This window comes from Sphaerodactylus townsendi, linkage group LG02, assembly GCF_021028975.2.
Source record: "Sphaerodactylus townsendi isolate TG3544 linkage group LG02, MPM_Stown_v2.3, whole genome shotgun sequence".
In the NCBI taxonomy this organism is placed as follows: Eukaryota; Metazoa; Chordata; class Lepidosauria; order Squamata; family Sphaerodactylidae; genus Sphaerodactylus; species Sphaerodactylus townsendi.
Window position 1 is genome coordinate 75,238,894 of NC_059426.1, and position 22,905 is coordinate 75,261,798.

Genomic DNA, 22,905 nt, shown 5'->3' on the forward strand with positions numbered 1-22,905 from the left:
CTCTTCTCACAGAACTACAGTTCCCAAGGTTGCTGTGACTTGTTACAATTTGAAAGAGCCCCTTTTAACTATGATCCTCTCAGTAAACTACCGCTTCTTGATCAGATTCAGAATGGTTGTCAATTTGCCTCATCAGGAGGAAACTTGTGTGCAAATACTTGTATAGTTGAGACTAGAGCTATTGATGAAAGTAAGAAATACGGGCTGAAATTGCTTTGCAACTCTCTTGATATCTGCCTATCAGGTTGAGAAATTTTCCCATATGTATAATTTATGGTAAACAATGCCTTCCTCTTCTCCCTTCCCATTCAAAAGTGTGGCCACCACCCCAGTCTGGAGATATGTGAAACTCTTGGGAAATGTGTTTTGCATTGCCATTAAAATGCATCCTCATCTGTCTCTGACAGCCTGACCAAAATTAGAGAAGTCATTCTATTAAATAACATTTAGTTTGAGGCTTTGGTTTCTAATCAGCTAATTAATTGTTTAAAATGTTATTGTATCTCATCCAGAGCCTAGTGAGGGGAAACTGTCCCCAGGGCACGTGTGCCCCCTGTGCCACCACCATGTCCCCGCACCGGTGCATCATGCCCACCCCGCCCACTTGGTGCTACGCCACTGATCTCATCTCAAGTGATACTTTCCATCTGAAGTCTTATGCCCTTCTATCTGGCAACATGCCACTGAATATCTGTTGAAAATGACAACCAGGACAAGCACTATGTCTCACCCTGCCCCTAAACTGCATGTGGACAAGGCCAGATTTATATACAGTAAACTTACAATTTTGCTTTCCTAAACATTCCTGCTAATTCCACAAATGTTTACAACGCTCGGTTTTGGCAAAAGTTTTTTATAGTGTTAATCTGAACACTTATGCATTTTTTCAATCACTGTGGTATTTAACAATAACATCTTCAGAGGAGGAATTGTGAATTGCGGAATTTTAAACACCCATCATCATTCTTGCCTTTACTCACCCTTAAAACACTCTTCCATCTTTTTCTAGTTGTGAGGATGGGTGATTGGGGGGGGGGGGGGGCTCACAGTGGAATACCCTAGGGCCTCTCTTTATCTAAGTGTGCCCCTGCATATAGAGCTCAGGGAGAAGGGGGCCTGTTCCATGCTGGGCTCGGCTGGGTTAAGCCTAGAATCAAACTGAGCACTCAGTTTGACCAGTTCCAATTTTATATTGCTGGACCAGAGGTGAAGCCAGCAGTATAAAGCTGGAGCTGGTCAAACCAAGTGCTCAATTTGATGCTCGGCAAAGCCTTTGAGATTGCAGTTTAAAGCTTAACCCAGCCAGGCTGAGTCCAGCATCCAACTGGGTCTGATTGGCTCCAGCTTTATACTGCTGGCTGACCAGAGGTGGAGTTTGGGAGCAAAGACAGCAGTATATAGCTATAGCCAGTCAGACTGAATACTCAGTTTAATGCTGGAATCAGCCTGCAAAGCTGGACCTGGCTGAGCCCTGTGGGTCACCACCCCCAAACTCCACAAGGAGTTTTGGGTGGCGAGCCCAGTTGAAAACTGAACCCAGCATTCAACTGTGCTCTGCCCTGAACTTCATGTGGAGTTCAATTGAATGATTAACCTGGCCAGCATTCAACTGGGCTCACCAACCTGAACTCCATATGGAGCTTGAGTCTTTCCAGAGTCTGTGGGACATGGCTGGCACACCCTGAGAAATGGTGCCTGGGGCACATGCGCTGCCTTGGCCAAACTTAGATATGCCTCAGTTTGCTCATGAGTAGACATGCACATCAATTTAACAACAGGCTGTGTAATATCCTTAATTAAACACAGTGATGTTGGCAGCAGTATCTTTCCTCTGCCTTCTTATTTTCTCCTTGGGATCTTTGGAAGTTCAGCTTGAAGTCCGATTCTGAACATGTGAATAATTGAAACAAAAATTCTCTACCCAGCTCAGCAGACTGAGATCGGGTAATGTTATGGCTCAACCCAGCATGGCTGGGGACACCTCAGAGGAGGACCCGACCCAGACAGGGGAGAGGGCACAGCTTTGACCCAGAGTCCCAGGTAATGCCTACAGGCTCAGAGCCTGAGCCTCCAGTAGTACCTGCAGGACCTAGCCCAGAGGCTCAAGCAACCTTCAGTAATCCCTGCAGGACAGGATCAGAGACTCAGACAGAATGCAGGCTGGGAGCCACAGCCAGGTCCCAGTTCCAAGATTCCCCAGCCTCCTGACACAAAACCAGGGGAGTCTCTGCCAGCTCTCTCACCACCTTTGTCTCCAGAGCCCCAGGGCCAACACCAGAGGAAGCTGTGTGCCTGTTTTCAGTAGGCTAGCAGCTCTAGGAAGAGCTGGGCTCGACGAGAAGTCTCTGCAGGAGATATTTGCTATATAAGGAGTTGGAAGTCAATCTGTGTTGTGGTAGCAACATTTGTGTTTGGACCCTGAAAGCTACTGTTCATTTTTCTGTTGCCTGAACCTGGTTTTAATCTTGCTTTGGACTCTGGACTCAGCTTTGTTACCCCCTTTGTTACCCCATGATACCCCTTGATACTTGATTACATTAAACTGCTGAACCGGCTGTGAGCTGCTTCTGACTCTGCTTGGTAAGGGTCTGTGTACGATCGGTGAACTCCTCTCTGTTCATTCCTTTTATCTTAAAAATTCTCCTCTCCCTTTCTTTAAATCACTCTCATACTGGTCCTTGTGACCGTTTCTTGTACAGAATTCTCATTCAGCCAGAAACTTGACTCTTTCACTTTCTCACCTCTGAACACAATTTTCACTGTTCTTATGCTTAAGCAGCTTTTCCATATTTCCCTAAATAAATTCTAAACCTGGTTTTGGAAAGTTGTTTAATGGTGGCTAGTAGCCTATCAGAGGCTCACTGATCCTAAGTCACACATTCTGTGTCCATCTGTACACCCACCCGCGCCCGACTTACTGGCAACTGTGTCAGTTTTCCAAGCTAGACAGTGGAAGAGGTTTCTCTCTGACACATGAAATAGGTTGGGGTTCTGGGTGCATATCCTGACCTGAATCCAACTGAATCCAAGTTGGAGAATTCATGTGCATCTAAGAATTTAGATGGAAGGAAGCACATCTGGTAAAAGGAGAAAAATTGGCTCCCCAAAGGAATCAAGGTTATTTGACTTTCTAGGCCCTTAAATAAAGAAATGTTTCAATTTAAATTTAGAACAGTAAGTTTGATGGAGTGTGTCCAAATGCCTGTTGCCCAAACATTGGGAGAGGGGGTGGGCAGATGTCCATGGCCCAAGTGGTAGAAGCCAAGTGCATTTTGGCATTCTGGGACCTGCTTTAGACAAAAAGAAAAGGGAGGAGATGGGAATATTTCTGGCTTTAGCTATTTTTGTTTGTCTCTATGTGTCTGTACATGGAGAGGGGATAAAGCTGATTCCCCAAACATGGAAAGTGAAACAGTTCTGCTGTCCTGGGTTCTATTTCAATGAAACAAAACATATTTTTAGGCCAGGGTATCTGAGAAGCCAATATTTACTCTGGATTCTGAAAGTCATGTGAAGGCTCATAATGAGTATATCCAGTATATGAATGATGCACTTGTTAAGAGTATTGGTCTAAAATTGGGGAAAGCAGCATTCCAATACCTACTTAGCCATGAAACATACTATGTAACTTAGGCCAATCACACAGTCTTAGCCTAGCTTACCTCCCCGGGTAGTTGTGAGGAAAAGAGGGGAAGAAGTATTTCCTGTCATACACAAGCGAAATATTTACTCAAATTGTTTCAGTGAAAGAGTTAATGACATCTTTCCTCTCCTCAGTCCTCTTTGACTGAGATTCAGACTATTAGGACTGATAGATAAATACATAAATATAGAATTCTTTAGTAAATCTAAATAATGTCATATTAAAATAATGTACAATAGATTACTAAGTATGGGCCCAGGCCAGATTCACTACCCCCCCACTCCCGGAAATGGAGAGGTCTGTGCCACTGAACATGCCTTCTGAAAAGCACCTTGTATATGTAAGTATCACTGATATAAATGATTAACTATAATGAACTACACTTTCAGCTCTCCCTTGGGTATTGCAATAATTTTTTAAATGTCTCATTTGCAGAAATATATGAACAAACATAGTGCAGTCAAATTTCATTGCATAATAGGAAAACATACAGAAGGCCCTATATGTTTGTAACTAATTTAGTACATTTGTAAAATGTGATTTTAAGATGTTTATGTGTACAAATTCTTTTAATGATAACTAGTATGTAAGTGGTTCATTCATGCAGGACGCTGAACCAGGGATAAGATGGTAGAATGCTGAGGAGGTAGAATGATCTAGATTCTAGTCTATATCTCATCAGAGAACAAGGGAGAGGTGTAATTAACATTTTGGCATGTCTCTTCCGTTAAAACTCCCTGCAAATAGAAAAACAACATTGCAAGGGTGTGGAGGCACAGAACATTCCTGCAGGCTGCGCTAGGGTTCTATTTGCATGAGTGAAAAAATATTCAAAACTGGAATCCACCACTTGCAGTCTGCAGGAGTGTAGTCCCATCTATCAATTCAGGGTCTGCTGCCTCAGTAACCCCTGAAACTGCCTATATACCACCCATCAGAAGTCTATGAGGATTGGGAAACCTAGTACCAGTCTTTCTGTTCAGTTCATTGCTGGCATTCGGAATATTGATCAGATCTTGAACTTTCTCAAAGATTGCCATACCACCTGTTCAAAGTGCGCGGTTGCCCAAGCTACACTCAGGTTGTACAGAATTTAGCCAGCGTCGCGGAGAAACGGGCACCGGTTGCTCCAGTCGTCTCAATGAGAAAAAGCAAGACTCGTTGAAGGGTAGATCATGAGCGACCTGAGGGACCTCAAAATCGTGAGCAAAGTACAGGCTGTCCTTAAAGCTCGGTATAAGAAATCTACGAAGATCTTACCTGCATGGTGGAGAGAAACCGGTGCAGATTCTTTTCTTTTCTTGCCTTCCTTCCTTGTGCTTCGAGACTAGGAAAAAAAAATCCGTCCTAATCTCTGATCTGCAACCGTCGACCCCTACAGGAACAATTCCCTCGGTTGGCACCTCCGCATGCCTCCCCTTACGCTCAGTTTCGTGTACTCCAGTTAGATCGAAATGGAAGGACTTCCGCGTGGGGCTGTTGTGACTCTCCCTGGGCTACTCTGGAGCCGCCTGTCGCTCTTGATTGAGATAGAAAGGGCGGTGTCCCTTCCGCCTCCCCTGTCTTACCTGTGTGGGACAACGAGGCATTTAGTTGCTCCTGTTGCTTGTCGTTGGCCACTGGCTCAGACAAAATACTTTTCTTCCCGGAAAAGACGGGGGGGGGGGGGCGAGAAGCCCAAGATTAGCAGTTCTTTGGCATTGCAGTCGGCGCCCTTCTCTGAAACTCTAACAATTGCGATGGATAGCAGCGCTGATTTTCATCTACATGGCCGATCTGCCACATAGGAAGGATGGACCAGACTCAAAGTCCCATCTAGTCCATGATCTTGACAGTGTCTAAGGCAGATGCCTCTCGGAAGCTGCTCTGGAAAAGGTGGGTTTTTACGCGGGAGTTTAAATAGTGCCAATTGCCAAAGTGCCAATTGCCAAAGAAATGTGGAAATGAATTCTGGGGTGAGGGAAGCAAGGGAGAACCTGCATAATATTTTGATCTCTCTCTCTCTCTCTCTCTCTCTCTCTCTCTCTCTCTCTCTCTCTCTCACACACACACACACACACACACACACACACACACACACACACAAAGTGCACAATCAACTTGTGGCATTCATTATCACGTGATAAGATGATGGCGACTATTTTAAATGATAATTCCTCACACATCATATAATTAATCTGTGGAATTCATAACATTGCCACAAGTGATAATGATTGTTAGCTTTGAAAAAACAGAAATATTTATAGAAAATGTGTTGAAGAAGAAGAAGAAGAGTTTGGATTTATATCCCCCCTTTCTCTCCTGCAGGAGACTCAAAGGGGCTTACAATCTCCTTGCCCTTCCCCCCTCACAACAAACACCCTGTGAGGTAGGTGGGGCTGAGAGAGCTCCGAGAAGCTGTGACTAGCCCAAGGTCACCCAGCTGGCATGTGTGGGAGTGCACAGGCTAATCTGAATTCCCCAGATAAGCCTCCACAGCTCAGGCGGCAGAGCTGGGAATCAAACCCGGTTCCTCCAGATTAGATACACGAGCTCTTAACCTCCTACGCCACTGCTGCTCCCTTTGTGCTTTGTACATAGAACCTATATGTTCTGCATGAATAGCAGGAGAGCATTTTTGAAGTTAATCTGTTTTATAGTAGGTACAGCTTAACATTTCTCTAGCTATGAGGACCATCAAAAACAACAACCCTAAAGATGATGGCTGCTTATACAGGTGACCACAAATCAACCTGCAATAAAGTCACAAGAATAGCATTTTATACAAAGTTAGCTTTTCAGTGTCTTGCATGCACAGGCTTATAGTCAATAAAGACTTGAAATTTGTCCTCCACAGAAGCTCAAGATTAGATAATGGCAGAGGTTTTTTACAAGCTATCTGGTGCAGGCTCCTTTCAGATAGCATGCACTTTCTCAGAAATCTTCTGTAGCGCTCTTGAAATATCTTATGGTTTCAAATACTCTTCACAATTTAAATCTTGCCCAAAGGCTTCCTGTGATCCAAAAAGATCTGTTTCAAGTCCTGACTAAGCCTTTGGGACAGATTGTGGGGAGCCTTTGTCTGAAATTGTGGTCACCTGTGTAAATATTGTTATCAAAATATATAGGAATAGCAATCATTGCTAGAGTTGGTTTTTTATGGTTTTGAATTACTGTAACTGTCCATGTTTCTGGAAGATATGAGGACAGCTGGCACTGGGGTGTGTTGTAGGCTGTAGTCCCTGACTCTGCTGGCAAATAGCCATTTCAGTTAGAAGACTCAAATGCTACATTCAGCAAAAGATATGAGGGATCCTCTAACTTCTGCAGGAGTCTACTGCATATCTTGCAGCTGTGGACAAGTCTACATAGGGACCACGAAACACAGCATCCAGACACAAATCAAAGAACATGAAAGGCACTGCAGATTAATTCAACCAGAAAAATCAACAACAGAATACATGATGAACCAAGCTGGACACAGAATGGGGTGTTGCATGGTTTCCAGGCTGTATGGCCATGTTCTAGTAGCATTTCACCTGCATCTATGGCACAGATGCAGGTGAAACGTCAGGAGAAAATGCTACTAGAACATGGCCATACAGTCCGGAAACCACACAACACTCCAGTGATTCCGGCCGTGAAAGCCTTCAACAATATATTGGACACAGAATGTTATTTGAAAACGCATAAATTCTGGACCACTCTGACAGCCACTACATCAGACTACATAGAGAAGCCATTGAAATCCACAAGCACATGGACAGAAAGGAAGAAACTATGAAAATGAATAAAATTTCGCTACCAGTACTTATTTTATTTATTTATTTATACTTTTGATTTATTTGCCACCCTCCCCCAAAGGGCGCAGGGCGGCGCACAACACAATATACTATTAATAGTAGTCATTAAAACCAATAACAAAAACATTAGAACCAAGGCAATGGTTAGTGAACACCACCCAGACACAGGATGTCTCTCTGCAGAAAGCAATTAAATGGATTAAAATGCCAGGCAACTGCTATGCAGATGCCCTCACTAATTGATTATGCAACTTCAGTGTTACATATATATGCTAAAATGGGTGGATTCCACTTTACACATGTAAATTACACTTACAAATTGCATCCGTAACACTTTTAACACTTTCTCCCACCCTGGACATTCCACAGGTATATATACTCCACTTGTTTTAGTACCATCAGATCCTCTGAAGATGCCAGCCACAGATGCAGGCAAAATGTCAGGAGAAAATGCTACTGGAACACGGCCATACAACCTGGAAAACCCACAATACCCCAGTGATTCTGGCTGTGAAAGCCTTCGAATATACATTGGGCAAAAATGACTGTTTTGGAACTTTATTATCTTTTAGCACCATCTACTGAGTCTTTGGTAACATTGCAGCAATTAAACTATACTATTTTATCCAACTACCCCACTGGAATTTATTTTTATCATACATACATTTGGAGTTTCCTTTAGCTGGCTGGGTCCAACCCACTGATTTTTCTTTTTAACCACAGAAAATGTCTCCATTCCCTTTCTACTTCTCTATCGTTATCTTCCAAACAACAAGCAATACTGAAAAAAAAGGCCCAGTTAGGACAAAATCTATAAGCAATGTTTTTCATATGAGCTTGTTATCTCTCTCTTTTTCCTGTGATTACATATATGGTCTCACAAATGTATACGGAAAAGTTTACGTACATTGGAGCAGCTTGTGGACACAGCTGCATTAAGTTCTGTGATTGTGGATTTTCTTTTGCTCTGATTATGAAAATTGCTGATTTGTGTTTGATACAATTGTGTGCATGACTGCAGACAAATACCAGTATGTGAATTATCATGTGATCTGATAATATAGAAGAAAAAATTCTTAGGTACTTGCGTATGTAAACTAGAAACCAATATCTCATTAGAATTTGTTTCCCCATGGCTATGTGGATAAGAAAATTGCTGCTTAAATGTATAATTTTTTTGTATGGTATGACGACATAGAACTAAGGTCACGGATGCTAAGGTAATATGCATTTTTGTGTAACTAACAAATTTTCTGTTAGTATGACAATCCATGTGACAATCCACTTCTTTTATAAAATCTGTCTTATCTGCATGCTACAACTCTTTTGCTGACAATGCTTCACCTGCTCTGATACACAACAGTTCTGTGTTTCTGTTGCAAATGAGTCAGCTGTTCGTTCCTACATGGACAAAGTTCTTTGTGACATCAGAGGATCTAATGCAGTCTAGATGTTGGATCTTCTGGCTGCGATTGGCTGAGCTGCTTTGGTCTCACAGCTTTTATCATGTCATAGGGGAGGAGGGGGTCTTGTAATGCTTGGGGGAAAATGACTGAATGCTTGGGGTAATGGTGAAACCTTTTAATTTTGAATTTTCAACTTCACAAAACTTGGTTAAACGTAATATGCTTTAGAGTGCATTCACAACATAGACTTTCAAGTGATACTTTCCACAGAGCAACCTTTGGATGTGATTACAAAACACCATGACTCTGACCTGTACAGCCCAGGCTATCCTGATCTTACCCAATCTTAGAAGCTAAGTAGGTTTGGCTATGGTGGATGGGAGACCACCAAAAGAATCCAGGGTTAATATGGAGAGGCAGGCAATAGTCAACCACCTCTGAATGTCTTGTGCCTTGAAAATCCTTTGTGGTCACCATAATTCAACTGATTCAATGGCACTTTGCACTACCAGACCATGACAGAAATGATAAGCTAAGTCATATTTTGGAGTTCCATGTCTCTGAGAAAAACTGTCCACATTTCTGGCATTTATATGCAAACAGGGACACAGACCCATAACACAAAAAATTATGTAGCTTGTGCCAGGCAGGTTCTCAATATTCTGTTTACCCCTCTATATTTGGCTTTCTTCTTATGATAATGGTACTCATGTTCTAAACTGTTGCATAATTTTAAAAGACTGCAGCGCAAGCTGTGAGAGGAGTATGCTCTTCATGCTGGGAAGTTTCCTAAATCGAAAATTATAAGAACCCTCATTTTGCAGAAGCTTAGACTGCAGAGTACTTCATAGAATGATTAATTTAACCCTGCAATTGACTGTGCATAAGAGTGTACTCATATTTTGGACAGCAGTGCTCTTAAGGACCAGTTACAAAAACCGTGTGTGTGTGCGTGCGTGTGTTTTTGGGGGAGTGTCTCTTTGATCTCAGCATTACATGGATAACATTGCTGAGGAACAGATGGATGAAAAAAGAAAGTCAGGAAACTTTTTTCTGTTGCATTTTCAGTGCAGGGATGACACTCACACTACTTTTTTTCTAGCTATTCAAACATATCAGCCATCCAGTTCCAGGCTACAATCTGCTTAAAACCACCCCATCTGGAACAATTATCACACTGCTCCCTTCAGGTACCTGACGAATGTCCATCTGGCTGTGCTGAAAGGTACAAATGGGTGTCTCCATACAAAAGTTGAAACAGTATGCACACAAATTTGATTTGAACTGACATCAGATGCACTACAAAAACTGCAACATAATAGAAACTCCTCTTCAATAACACAAATATAATACATCAGGAAGACTAGAATGCAACTGATGGTTTTTGCTCATATCTTATTCTTTTAAATGCCAGGATATTCTTAAGTAATAATGGTCAGCTGTTAAACTTGGTAGATACGTCCAGCAGTTCAGTCTTGGTAGCTAATGTTAGAGAGGAAAGTGAACAAATTTCAAAGTGCATTCATTACATAGTACCATTAAGCTGTCAATGGTTGGGTAGGTTGTCTTCACTATGCAAGGGGTTCTTATTCCTGAGTGCAGATGGAAAGTCCTAAGCACTTGGAGGGACAGAGCTGGCAGCTGACAAAATGCTGGTCTGTAGAATTGGGAGGAATCAAAGATATAAGCCTTTCAAAATCCTAAATTTTCAGGTCTAAAAGATCTGGAACTGGTATACTCCAATAGCTGAAAGAGTGAACTACGAATCAGGAAATTTTTGGGTTCAGGTCTCACTTCTGTCACGAGCTAGGTGTCAAACCTTTCTCTCTTGGCCTAGGCACCCCCAGAAATGTGAGGACAATAATTATAATCTACCTTATGGAATTGTTTCAAGCATTATTAGATGACAAAATATGTAAATCACTTAAAATATTTTAAAAAATTCATTATGGTAAATGGCTGGTGTATCCCCTTCAGCAAAAAAAAAAAAAAGGAACTGGGATGTCCATAGTCTCTGAACATAGGGATTCATTTTCACTTTTAAGGCTAATATCCAGTGATGGAAACTAACCTGAACAAATTGGTTTAACCTTTTCCTGAAAGCCACTTATGAAAGCCATTGCCCCATCTTATGGCAATGAATTCCTCACATTAAGTCAGATTAATTATTTAATTATCAGACATCAGTGTACTTGCAGACCACCAACTGCTAAAGCCTCATGGAGGGAATGCAAGCATAAACAGACCAATGACCATACAACATTTGTGGATTCTAAAGGCACTGATGCCAGATCTCAGAGTCTATCTGATTAATTTCTAGGCTACCCTTCCCCAGATGGGCTCAGGGTGCCTTGCATCAAAGGTACTCATACAATAATAAAACATGAGCTGGCTTTCAAGTGTAAGAGATTATACGCGAACTGGGTAGCAGCTATGCCTTTCTCCCTGTGCCACCCTTCCCCTGATGTATATTCAATATTTGTAGCTATGAGCATCCTCAAGATGCAGGACAGGTGAAGGGCTGGTAAGTAGGGTTGCTTAGCCCAGACCTTTAGGGGTTTTCCTGTTCATAGTTCAGAATTTAAGCCATTTCACCAAGCATGTTTTCCTCTTAAAAAGCGGTGGTGACTCAGTAGTAGATCACAACTTTTGTGTGCAGGAGGTCCTCAATTCATCTCTTGCAAGTCTAGTCAAAGGATCTGAGATTCTGGAGAGCTGATGCCAGTTAAATAGAGAGCAGAGGCAGAGATGGTCTGAATCAGTATAATGCTGCTTCATAAGTTCCACTGACCCCATTTTATTGACTTTAAAAGAGGGTTTTTTGGGGGAAGGGGGGGGTCTATCCATAGCTATGATAACTAAATGGAATCTTCAGTTGCTTGAAAGAGGACAGTGTCTATGGGAGACTTATTGTGCCTTTGCTAGTACTGGGACATCTGACTGACCACTGCAGGAAAAAGAATGCTAAAATATGTGGGATTTTGACAGTTGGCAGGAAGTCTCATTGCTGTGGCCCATAGTCCTGGTCCTTGTCTTAGAAACTTGTCTTGGGTTGGGGGAAACTGATATTACTCACATGGGTTGCATTTGACCATTCAGATACATCAGTTTCTCCAACTAACTGTAATCTGTTCAACGTTGTAATCTGTCCAGCACCATTTTTACTCCCAAATTCAACACCTATCAACATCCATGTGCATAGAGGTGGTGATTTTGTTCTGGATACTGTGACAGCCACTTTTTAGCTACTTTGTTCCTACCAAAGGGGTGAAATTGTACATTTGTTTGGTATTTTATACTTTAATATCTGATTGACTCTCCCCCACTCTGAAACCATGGGGGGGGGGGTAGCTGTTATTTCACAGAAACATAATGCATATCTCTGTCACTTGTAAAAACTGATGTACCACTTCTGGTTCAGAATGCCTGCCACCATTTGCAAGGTCAGACCGGTCTGGCATCTAGGTTCTCTACAGGGTAATTTAGGACATACTGAGGTCTTAAACTGAAAAAAGAGGGCAAATTATTTATTTCATTCATGTGTTCCTTATAACGTGTGGCTGCAGCATACTTGACTTGTGCATAAATCAAAGATGGGTTCTCTCCTAGTTCTGCAATACTTTCTCCTGGCAACAGTGCCTTTATTGATTCATGTTCACTTTTACCTGCCATTAAAGGCAGGCAGGAACCTGAAACCCCCAATCAACGCTCTCTCCTGAAAGCAGTATGTAGACCTTCCTTACCAGAACATCCATCCCCATTGCTATGCTTTGCAGACGTATAAAATACCAAAATATCAAGTCTCAGCTGACTTAGGGGGACCCGGTAAGGTTTTCAAGGCAAGAGACTAACAGAAGTGGTTTGCCATTGCTTAGCTCTGCATGGGTTGAGCGACAGTTGTGTGAGAACTGTGACTGTGTAACCCAGCAGGCTTCAGGTGAAGTAATGGGAAATCGAACCCGGTTCTCCAGATTAGAGTCCACCGTTCTTAAACATTACACCACGCTGGTTCTGTTTGTTTTCTCAGATGTAACTCTAGGTTTCTTCTTCAAGTATGTTTAGGATTTCATTCTTAAGGTTGTAATCCAAATAGACCTGCATCTACTTAGTTGAAACAAAACGGGACTGTCCGCTGCGACTTTAAAGCGCACGAAGCGAACGCTCGAGCCCCACGAGCTTCAGTGACTCTCTTTTGCCCCACCCCTTTGGTCAGTGAATACTGCGCAGGCGCGCGGCCTCAGCAGCGAATCAGGCTTTCCCTGAGTGTAGCTCCGCCCTTCTATCTCTTGCTACGTGGGGTCACGGGGGAGCGACGGGGAGACTCCGTGTGCCCGTGGTGGGTTGTCGGGCTGTTGCTCCCTGGCTGATGGGGCTGGCGGAGGGGCTGGCGTGGTGCGCGCCGGGAGTCGACTGAGCTCCTTTGATTTCCCCTTCTTCTCATTCACGCAATGAGGCGCAACGAGCGGAAGGGTCACGGTGGGGTCCCCAGCAAGGCAGCGTTGGAGGAGCAGCCCAACGGCGGCGCGCTTCCCGTGACGGTGGGGGCTCCCGGTGGCCGTGGAGACTTGCCGGTAGCCAGCCCTGCCGCTCATGGGGCTCGGCGCAGCACCGAGTCCGAAGTGTACGACGACGGGACCAACACTTTCTTTTGGTGAGCGAAGGAGAGAGCCTTCCCCTCACACCGCCGCTTGCTTTACTTTAGCAGCAGAACGATCTGATCGGCGGCCTCGGGATCGATATCTTCATTGGTTTATTATTATTGTTGTTCGGACGTCGCTGGGCGCTGTGCTCGAGATAAAGAGGCAACTCCTGCCTTCAGGCGTATTGTCTGTGGGCACGCCCGGAAAGGGTATTGGGCCGGGTGTTAGAAAAGAAGTTGAGTCTGCCAGAAACCGCAGGAGAATTTTTAACAGGCCTTGAAATCCTAGGGTTGGAAGCAACTTGAGGGCAGTTACGTCTCTCTGACACACATACACATATACTAGATCTGGTTAGGACCAGGTAGATTTCCCCTTGTTGATGTTTCCCCCGTGAGGGAGGGGAGGAACTTCTCGACCAAACTATCTAATTTCCTGAATCACTGTTACTCTTGTGAGATAGTCTAATGGTCTGTTTCCTCACATTCACCCAAAATGAATTTTTAAGATGCATGGGAGGACAAGAGGTTTAGGAGCCACATCCTTGGGAAAGAAAGGCATGTATACAGGCTGTTACCTGTTAGATGGCTTTAACCCCCGGTAAACAAGAGACAGGTGTCTCCTCCTCCCCTTTCCCATCTTGAAATATGGAGGCAATTTCTGTTTAGGGAAACGCTATTGGGATGGAGAGAACTAAAAAGGGAAGAGCTTTAAATCCTTCCCTGCAGTCTCAGATCAGGAGCAGTACCCAGCCTAAGGTGATTGAAAAGCCTCTTTGATAGCATTGGGGCAAGGGGGGTGGGGGGAATACTGTCCTAGTCTGCAGGCAGGGTTTGCTCTTCCCAAGTGCTTAATGTTTTCTGAATGGACTCCAAGTTTTTCATATTTCTCTGGCTCTTACTCAACTTATGCTCATCTTATGTATTAATTATTTGTACCTCAGGATCATTGCAGGATATGCATGGATCTGGCACGTGAAAACACAATGGCAAGATTTTACTGGATTGTTTGATCTTAATTTTCTGCATGTATTGCAAAAAGTGGTGCATTACATGTGTTTTGCTCTAGTAGGTCTAATAAGACTACCCAAATGAGTTTGAAAGTATTGTGAACCAGTTTTTCACAACGAATGAACTGTCCTGATGCACAATTGGAAGGCAAAGCCAATTTTGTCTCTTCCAACTTGAACATAAACCTAACACTTGCAGAGAAGAGATGATACCTGATCAGCTGGATAGTGATGTTTTTGGCTGTATATCACAATATACTGAGTGCAGCATGGCAAGCGTGACTTTCAGGAATCTGTTTCTTTTCTCCCTTCTGTATTTTCTAATTTGGGCTTATTTTTAGCTTATTATATTGTGTAATGGATGATGGTGATATAGTGCAAAGCACATTTTTGAGACTCCTCCCACTCTGGCTCCATCCTCCCATCTTCTATTGTGTTGGCCGTTGCAGGGGGAAGCCTCTCCAAACCTCTCAGTAGGAGAGAAAGGAAGTTCACACTCTTCCCTTTGTTGGACAGATATCTCCCACCTTTCCACCCTTGCCTGTCCCTGGAGCTTTCCTTATGAATGGTGTGTTCCCAACCCCCCTTTTCACGGGATCTAGTCATAGTCCTGCTTGTCATGTCCTGGTGCCTGTTCTGGCCAGTCTGGAGCTATATATGGGGCATTCTCCTATCTTCTTCTTGCTGTTGCCTGCTCAGTCTCCTTCCAAACCCTGGCTTCTCCTTTCCTCCCTCCCAGGTGTTGCCAGGCCAGAGCTGGCCGATGAGATCCTCGGCCTAGTCTGGTTGAACCCAAGCCGACTTCCACCAGGCTTTCCTGGCTCAGTTCTTCCTCTGGCTGCTGAACTGGTGGGTCCAATTTTTGAGCCTAGCCCCTGCAGTGCTCAGGATGGCCCCACTGCACTGGGCAGGAGTCTGGGCTGTTCCAGACCTGGGGTCAGTTTCAGATAACTTACATCTGACGGCATCATACAATGCCAATTATAGTATGGGAATGATCATAGTTGAATGTCTCCAAATTTTCCAGCTTCTAATCCTCGACCTACCTGGGTGAATGAATTCTTGTAATGGATAAGCCTTTCTTATTGGCTTTAACTCATTTTATATCTGCCCGTATGTTGTTTGAACTCTGTTCAGAATAAAAATGTATACTAAGTGCTACTTTAGCATTTCTGCAAGAATTTATGACTTAACAAACCAAATTTAGGCTAGTCACAGAGAAAGTATTGTTTGAATTTTTCCTTCAGCACTTGAGATGAAGCACACAAACCTGCCTTAATAGCTCTCAGTAATACTTTCCTCATAGTTGCGTTCAAGTAAGAGGCCACTCTTTTTTACTACCATAATGTCTGGTATACATAGTATTAAAAATGGCTCAGCTAAGACATTTTAATACTTTGTTGTTGTTTTTTGAATTTGGGCATTAATGTTAAGTCTCGGAACCTTAAACAAATAAACGGACTCTGAAGTATCAATCAGCAGCATTTATTATTATAGTCAAAGCGACCCATCTTTCTTCTGTTTGTGAATTTTATAAATGAAATAATTCACAATTTGTTGTTCTGGGGATTAACAGTGTATTTGGATCCTAACAAGGTTCGAGACATGTTGGGATGGGAACCCCCATGCACCCAGCAGCAATTGCAGTCATTTGTAGGGTTTACCAACTTTTATAGGGACTTCATCTCAGATTTTGCGAGAAACTGCTCTCCCTGTGACTGATCTATTGAGGACCAAGGGGAAGGGACCCCAGGGCAGTAAGCGAGAGGCCCAATTAGAATGGACCCAGGCCTGCCAAATGGCCTTTGAAAGGCTAAAAAAGGCTTTCACGCCTGAGCCCATCCTTCTGCTCAGACATTAAGTCAGAACAATTTTCTCAGCTACTGTAGAGTGCATTAAACATTTTGAGTACCCCTAGTCAATTAGACCCCTCACAGTCATTTTGTTCCCTTTAGCCACATTTACTAGGGTCAGGGGTAGCCCTAATGGGATGAAGATCACACCCAGTTGGTAGCGCCTGGTTTCCGACCTGGCCATTGGCACCATTCAGTCCAGGTTGCTGTCATTTCGTGCCAGCTTGGCGCCAGCTTCACCCTCAGATGTTTCCTCTGTCGAAGCCTCATCTGTCAAGTCGAGGGTTCCCATTACCATTCCTTCTCTGATGACTGGTTTGCGTTTTGCTGGCTTCTTCTCCGGGTTGGATTTTTGTATGGGGCCTCGAGTTGGCAGCCCTCCTGGTTGCCCAGCCACCCTCTTTGGGCACATTGCGAACAGGTGACCACTCTCTCCACAGTGCAGACACACCTCTCAGACCTCTCCATCGCTCTGTCACGGTTTCTTCCCGCTCCTTTGGGGTGCAGTTGGGGTTGGCTTTCTTGGTCCCGCTCTTCTTAAGATTTTCTCGTTGTTGTTCTTGCTATTCTTCTGCCTTAGGCTGAATAGCCTTGAATTGTATTTTGTAAAAAATACTTGGAACTGCCTAGAGTTGAGAGAGAACTGATTTTATTATTTCTTTTTTCCCCCTTTTAATAAAATTTTAAAATCTTAGCTGTTTGAGAGTATTTGGATAAAGAATCCTGGTTTTGGTACATTACAAGTAAGGTACCCAGCTTTGGGCAACCTTTTCACATGGTGGCAGGTCTTTATGGGATTCCAGTACTCTGATTTTTGTCTGCATTAAGACGGGTTTTTTTTTTTGTGGCAGTCAGTGATGCAAGGGCAAACTGATGAGAGCCACTCTGCCTGGCTAGGGCAGGAAGAAGGCGGCGATGAATTGGCGGAGATGCATGTCACTCTGGAACAACCCAAAAGAAGCTATGAGGCTTCCCAGGCCAGTGAAGCTCAGGTACAGGTGTCGGCAGTCCTTGGATCTGACAGTGGTTCAGAAGCCAGTGAGGAGGATGAACAAGAAAGCTTGTATGCTTCAGCATCCTGGCTGGGAGTGGTGAGAGGTAGAGGCCCCAGACATGGGGAAGATACCTTGGAGGCTACCCCAGGCAGAAGTGATGGCTGGACAGAACTCCTGAAAAGGTTCATTCTTAATCAGCAGGCGATGCTGAACCTTTTAGCAAGTCAAAGACAGGTTAAGGTTGAAGAGGCTTGGCACAAGAAAACGTTCCCCAAGTATGAAGTTGGGGCAGATGTGGGTATATTTTTGAATCTCTTTGAAGCTACGTGCCAGACCTATAGAGTTCCCTACTCTGAGTATGTTACAGTGCTGTGGTCCCAGGTTTCAGGAGAGTTGGCCAGACTGCTCAGTGAACTCACTCAGAGAACTGAAAGGGACTATAATACTTTCAGAGACATTACTTTGAAACGTTTTGGCAAGACTGAACACCAGTTAAGGCAACAGTTTCGTCAAGCTTTCCCTAGACCAGGGGTAGGGAACCTGCGGCTCTCCAGATGTTCAGGAACTACAATTCCCATCAGCCTCTGTCAGCATGGCCAATTGGCCATGCTGGTGAGCTTCGATGGGGAATAATTCCTAATACCAAATTAAAGAGCATGCATGCATATATAGCAAGGAGTAAGCAGATGGTTACGGTCTAGTTTAGAATTGCTGGTGTCCGGACTGTGGAAGATGCCATTAACTTGATTGTTAAAGAGCAATTTTGCCAAACTTTGCCAGAAGGTGTTTGTGAGCTTGTGCAAGCCAGAGATCCTTCATCTGTGGAGGAGTTGGCAAGCTTTGCTGATCAAATCATGACCCTGAGGAGTAAAGAGAGGAAGATATTTGGCTAGCCAGCTGGAAACACATTTGCAAGCATAGGACAGTCTCAGGAACTAGAAAAGCAGTTTAAAGTAACAGCGACCTTAACTCCCAGAAAGGAATTTCATCTTAAGGTGGACAAGCCCACAGCTTCATCTAACCATGTTGGACTGGTGTGTTTTTACTGCAGAGAACCAGGTCACCTTAAACAAAATTGTCCCAAGCTTGAGCGAAAAGGCAGCCGCTAAAGTGAAGTTCTACTCAGGTGATAGTGTGTTGCATTATACTGAAGATGGGGAGCATGAAGGTCCTCAGTCTGATTTGTCTCAGGAAAGTGCAGCTTTGGACATTGCATCTACCCAAGTGATAGGAAAGTCCATTAAAGCATGGCCTGATCCAGAAAAAGTAGCAGTTTGGTGAAGGGCGGAGGAAATGGAGCAGCCAGAAAAGCCGACCCAAATCAGCTCTACTGTAGCGATTCATCAGCATTGGATTGTTTTACTTTGTATTAGAGCTAGTTGAAATTGCCTATACATATGTTGTCTATATATTGGTAGATGTAATTTGTTGACATTAAGCCCTCAAATTCCATTTTTAGAGGGGGCGTGTGATGAAAGTGTATATATTCCTTTAAATTTACTTGGAGATCATTTATCTTTTATATATTGTGTCTTTTCTGAGACAACCATTTGGTTTTGCTAGGTCGTTTAAAATGCAACCATTTGGCCTCACTAAAGTTGTAAATTGTATTTGTATTTAGTTTAAGTGGTGTTATTCTTTAGATAATGGAATTGGCTTTTACAAGGCCACGTTCTAAATCAGACAGGTAGGTCTTAATTGCCAAGAATGCTCAGGTGAGGGTCGTTTCCTTCATCGACTCTATTTGACACCCAATTGGTTAATTACTGATCAAATGACCTAGATGAGCCAATTCTGTAAAGCCCCTGACACCATTTTAGAGAGGGTCATTTTCTAAAGAGATTCATTCATAAGGATTCTTCTTAAGATTTTCTCGTTCTTGTTCTTACTGTTCTTCTGCCTCAGACTGAATAGCCTTGTATTGTATTTCTTTTATACTTAGAACTGTCTAGAGCTGACAGAGAACTGATTTTATTATTTCTTTTCCTTTCCTTTTAATAAAATTTTAAAATCTCAGCTGTTTGAAAGTATTTGGAAAAAAGAATCCTGGTTTCGGTACAATTCAGGTAAGGTACCTAGCTTTGGGTAACCTTTTCACAGCAGGGGTAACATATAACACAGTGATGGCGAACCTTTTTGAGACCGAGGTGCTAGGTGGCTTAAGAGCCCCACTTATTTGCTCATAGAAGTGCCAACCCGGCAATTTAACCTGAATACTGAGGGTTTTGGATTTAGAAAAATGGTTGGCTCCCTCTTTCTCTGCCCCACCTGCTTGAGCAGGGGCCAGCCTGCTCTAGCCTCCAGCAAGTCCCGCATGTACCGCTCTGTGCCTCTCTAGCATTTCTGCCTCTTCTGCCCCTCGGGCAGCAGCCATGGAACACAGGCACCAGACCCACGCTCCAGCCAGGAGGTCCTCCCACCTGCTCACCTTGGTCTGCTTGCAGCATCATGCACTCAGTGGCCCAGCCCAGCCTAGCTGTGTGTGTGTGTGTGGGGGGGTGATTTTTCCGCCCCCCACATGGCAGACTCCCGTGTGCGTGCCCACAGAGGGCTCCTGGCCACCTCTGGCACCGATGCCATGGGTTATCATCACTGATATAACAGGTTGGTTACATATATCAAAGAGGCATTGATTGGTTTTACCTGGCAGGTACATGATTTCAAGAATGCATCTTGTTTACTCAGATACGCATCCACCTGAAAATTGCAATGTTACAAAATATTTCCAGCTCCTGGGAGGTGGCACGAAATGTGTTTCAGTCTGTCTATAGTTGCCAGGGCTGTTGTATCGCAGGTCAGTGATGCTAGATGGTCTAAATGTAGGGTGTGAATCAGGGACAAGCCCCAGGACTTGAACATGGTCCAGGCTTGTATTTACCTTATTTTGCTAACATTATCTAAATATTTACATTGTTTAATTTTGAATCGTGAAATTTTCTAGTTCATATTTTCTTGGGAAACTCATACCACTGGTTTTGCATCATTTAATGTATTTAAAAATTCCATTTTTACCACATGTGCCACATGTTGAGAAGACAACCAGATCACAATCTCAAGGTAATAGAGCTTTCATTAGGGCTTGTGCCTGTTAGAATTAGGCACCTGTTCCTTTAATTAACTTGGTTTGGGATCAATTTAGTCAGAGGACATGGATTATGATTTCCATGTTACTTCCATCCATTTGCTCTGTCCTGCTTCCTGTAAGTAATGTGGAGTCTGTGCATGATTCTCTTATTAAATGTTTAGTCTCGACTGGTAGAATTCTGATTACTGTTACCCTCCCCCAGTACCAGTTCTACTCTCAGCTTGTTACCTAAGTGGCAACCGGTTCTTTCTTTCCTGGAAACAGTATGAAACCGAGACCCACAGAGAACTACATAGGACAAGTAGACTCCTGGACAACCAGTGCTGGATTTCAGTCTGTTTACTGTTTACATATGGAGGGGAAATATTTCATTCATACTCTCATTCATCAATCACTCATATTCACCCCCAATTCCTTCACTGAATTGATCAAGTATAGTAAGGGTATGGATGACAGGCATGGCGGCGCTGGCTAACATGGCACACCATCCTCGGAAAGCCTCTTCTTCTTATACTCTCTTTTTTGGCTTTCGTTTAGATATGACGCATTCTTGGATGATAGTTGTACAAGATGTTTTCCTTCAGTCATCACTGGCAGTCGCTTTTCACTTACCTGCTACACAGCTTGTTCTTTCACAAAGTTCTTTTGCTGAGTTGTTCATATCAGTTCTTTTATTATCAAACCTTTTTTTGGTAATTACCAAACCTTTGCTTTTTCCTGGATTATCTTGCTTAGCTTGCCAGGACCATTGAACAACACGGTTCTCCATTTGTAATTTTCTCTTCAGTGGTGTCTTTAGCATACTAGGACCAGCCATTCTATTACATTCATTACAAGCTGTGTTATCAAAAACAAAGTAAGGAGAGCAGGCAAGTTGACTCCATCTTCAAGATTGTTTCAGCTTCTTGCTGGAGCTTGGTTGAGTGAGGCAGGAAATGGAATAAAAAGACAGCTGGCACACAGCTCCAGGGGCATAGAGGGCAGGAGTTCTACTCCTGTCAGTCATACTCTACCAGTTGAATGGGTGGTGGTGGCAGTGACTAGAAACTGGGGTGTAGGGGAAGTAGGTGCGTCCCCAAGTGGTGACTTGGAGTGGCCTGGAAATTTATGAACTTCTGATAAGGAAGGGGCCTTGTGAGGACTGGACAACCCTTATGCCCTTATCCTTGGACATTTGTGAAAAATTTATCTGTTTGATGTTCAAACAAACTCAAGGTATAATTTTCTGGTGTTGCCACAAGCTTGGTAAAGAGAGGGAAAGCCTGGATTTTGAGGTAGATCTGATCTGTCTTGACTTGAACTTGGTTCTGGCTCCTCTGGTCTTGGAAGTTGTAGAAATGGGAGTGGAGCTATTGATATTTGGTGACACGTATTCGGCAAGCACAGGTTGTCTTTAGCTTTAAAATACAGTATCCAAATTGAGCCATTTAGGAAACGCCACCTTTCTTGAGAGTTCAAGAAGAAATGGGGCAAATGTTGACCATTACTGTGGTTCAGGCATAGTGCCACTCATTAAATGGAAAACTTGACTTTCTTTAGTACTGGTTAGTTTAAAGTTCCCCCAGTTAATTGTTGATTATGGGTGTTTATTGGTAATTGATTTTCGGAATTCTGTGTGTACATTCAAGCATTGTACTGTCTTCAGATAAAGCTTTTAATTTCTGTGATGTGGTCACTGACGGTTCTGCTTTTATTTTGGTTAGCTATGTCCATTTAATATATGAACAGTAACACCAGTATAAATGACTTTGCTTGAGGATGTTTTGATAGGCCATTTTATTTTATGGATTCCTTAGAAGAAAACTGTGATTAACTGTTTCAATATGTTTCAATATGGTGTTTTTCCCCCCAGCAGTTAGCATTGCCTTGATTACCATTACAGGCAACATGCACAAATCTGTGTATGTCTTGCTAATGGTGAATGATACCACATTAATATAGTCAACCACTGATGATGAGTGTCTGTGTAAGGGCTGTACCTGAAAATTTTCACAGAGCCTCATCAGCTTTTCTGTAAAGTGTTATGGATGTTGTAGACCATAACTAAAAATGTATAGAATTAATTTTGGGAAATATCTCCAATAAATCATATTTATTACTGTTTTGGGCATTTGTTCTTGTCTACATTAAGTGACATTAGTTGGATGAATATTGCACTATTTGTAATTCTGAATACAGTAGCAATCCAGCTTTTGGTTATTTTAAAAACTTAGTACTGTAACAACATAGTTTACTGTGGTATATAACTGGCTAGGTAGGCATCCTGTAAATATGGTTTTCTTCACCATTATGCTTACAAAGATGCTTCAATCTAATCCTGAATAATAAGCCATGTACTTCAAGCCATAATGTGTTTGAAAAAAAGTTGGAAAATCAGGGGCAACCCAATCCTAGGGTGGGGGATGGGATCTTGGAGGGGTACTTTCGCCAGCAGGTAGGGCAAATTTGGAGGCGGGTGGGCACCACAGACCTTGGCAGCCCCTAGAACTGCCATT

The 22,905-nt window shown here is 43.2% G+C and overlaps 2 protein-coding genes across 2 annotated transcripts in view; one reads left to right on the plus strand and one right to left on the minus strand.

Annotated features, from left to right (window-relative positions):
• ANO9 (anoctamin 9) overlaps positions 1–5,148 on the minus strand; it is a 51,554-nt gene extending 46,406 nt beyond the window's left edge. The window contains exon 1 of the mRNA XM_048483399.1: positions 4,904–5,148. Coding sequence (XP_048339356.1) covers positions 4,904–4,909 — 6 coding nt within the window. The 5' untranslated portion in view covers positions 4,910–5,148. The remainder of the gene's footprint in view (positions 1–4,903) is intronic.
• A 7,974-nt stretch (positions 5,149–13,122) lies between these two features.
• The window catches only part of PTDSS2 (phosphatidylserine synthase 2), a 45,017-nt gene continuing 35,234 nt past the window's right edge, over positions 13,123–22,905 (plus strand). The window contains exon 1 of the mRNA XM_048484396.1: positions 13,123–13,482. Within this exon, the coding sequence (XP_048340353.1) occupies positions 13,280–13,482 (203 nt within the window). The 5' untranslated portion in view covers positions 13,123–13,279. The remainder of the gene's footprint in view (positions 13,483–22,905) is intronic.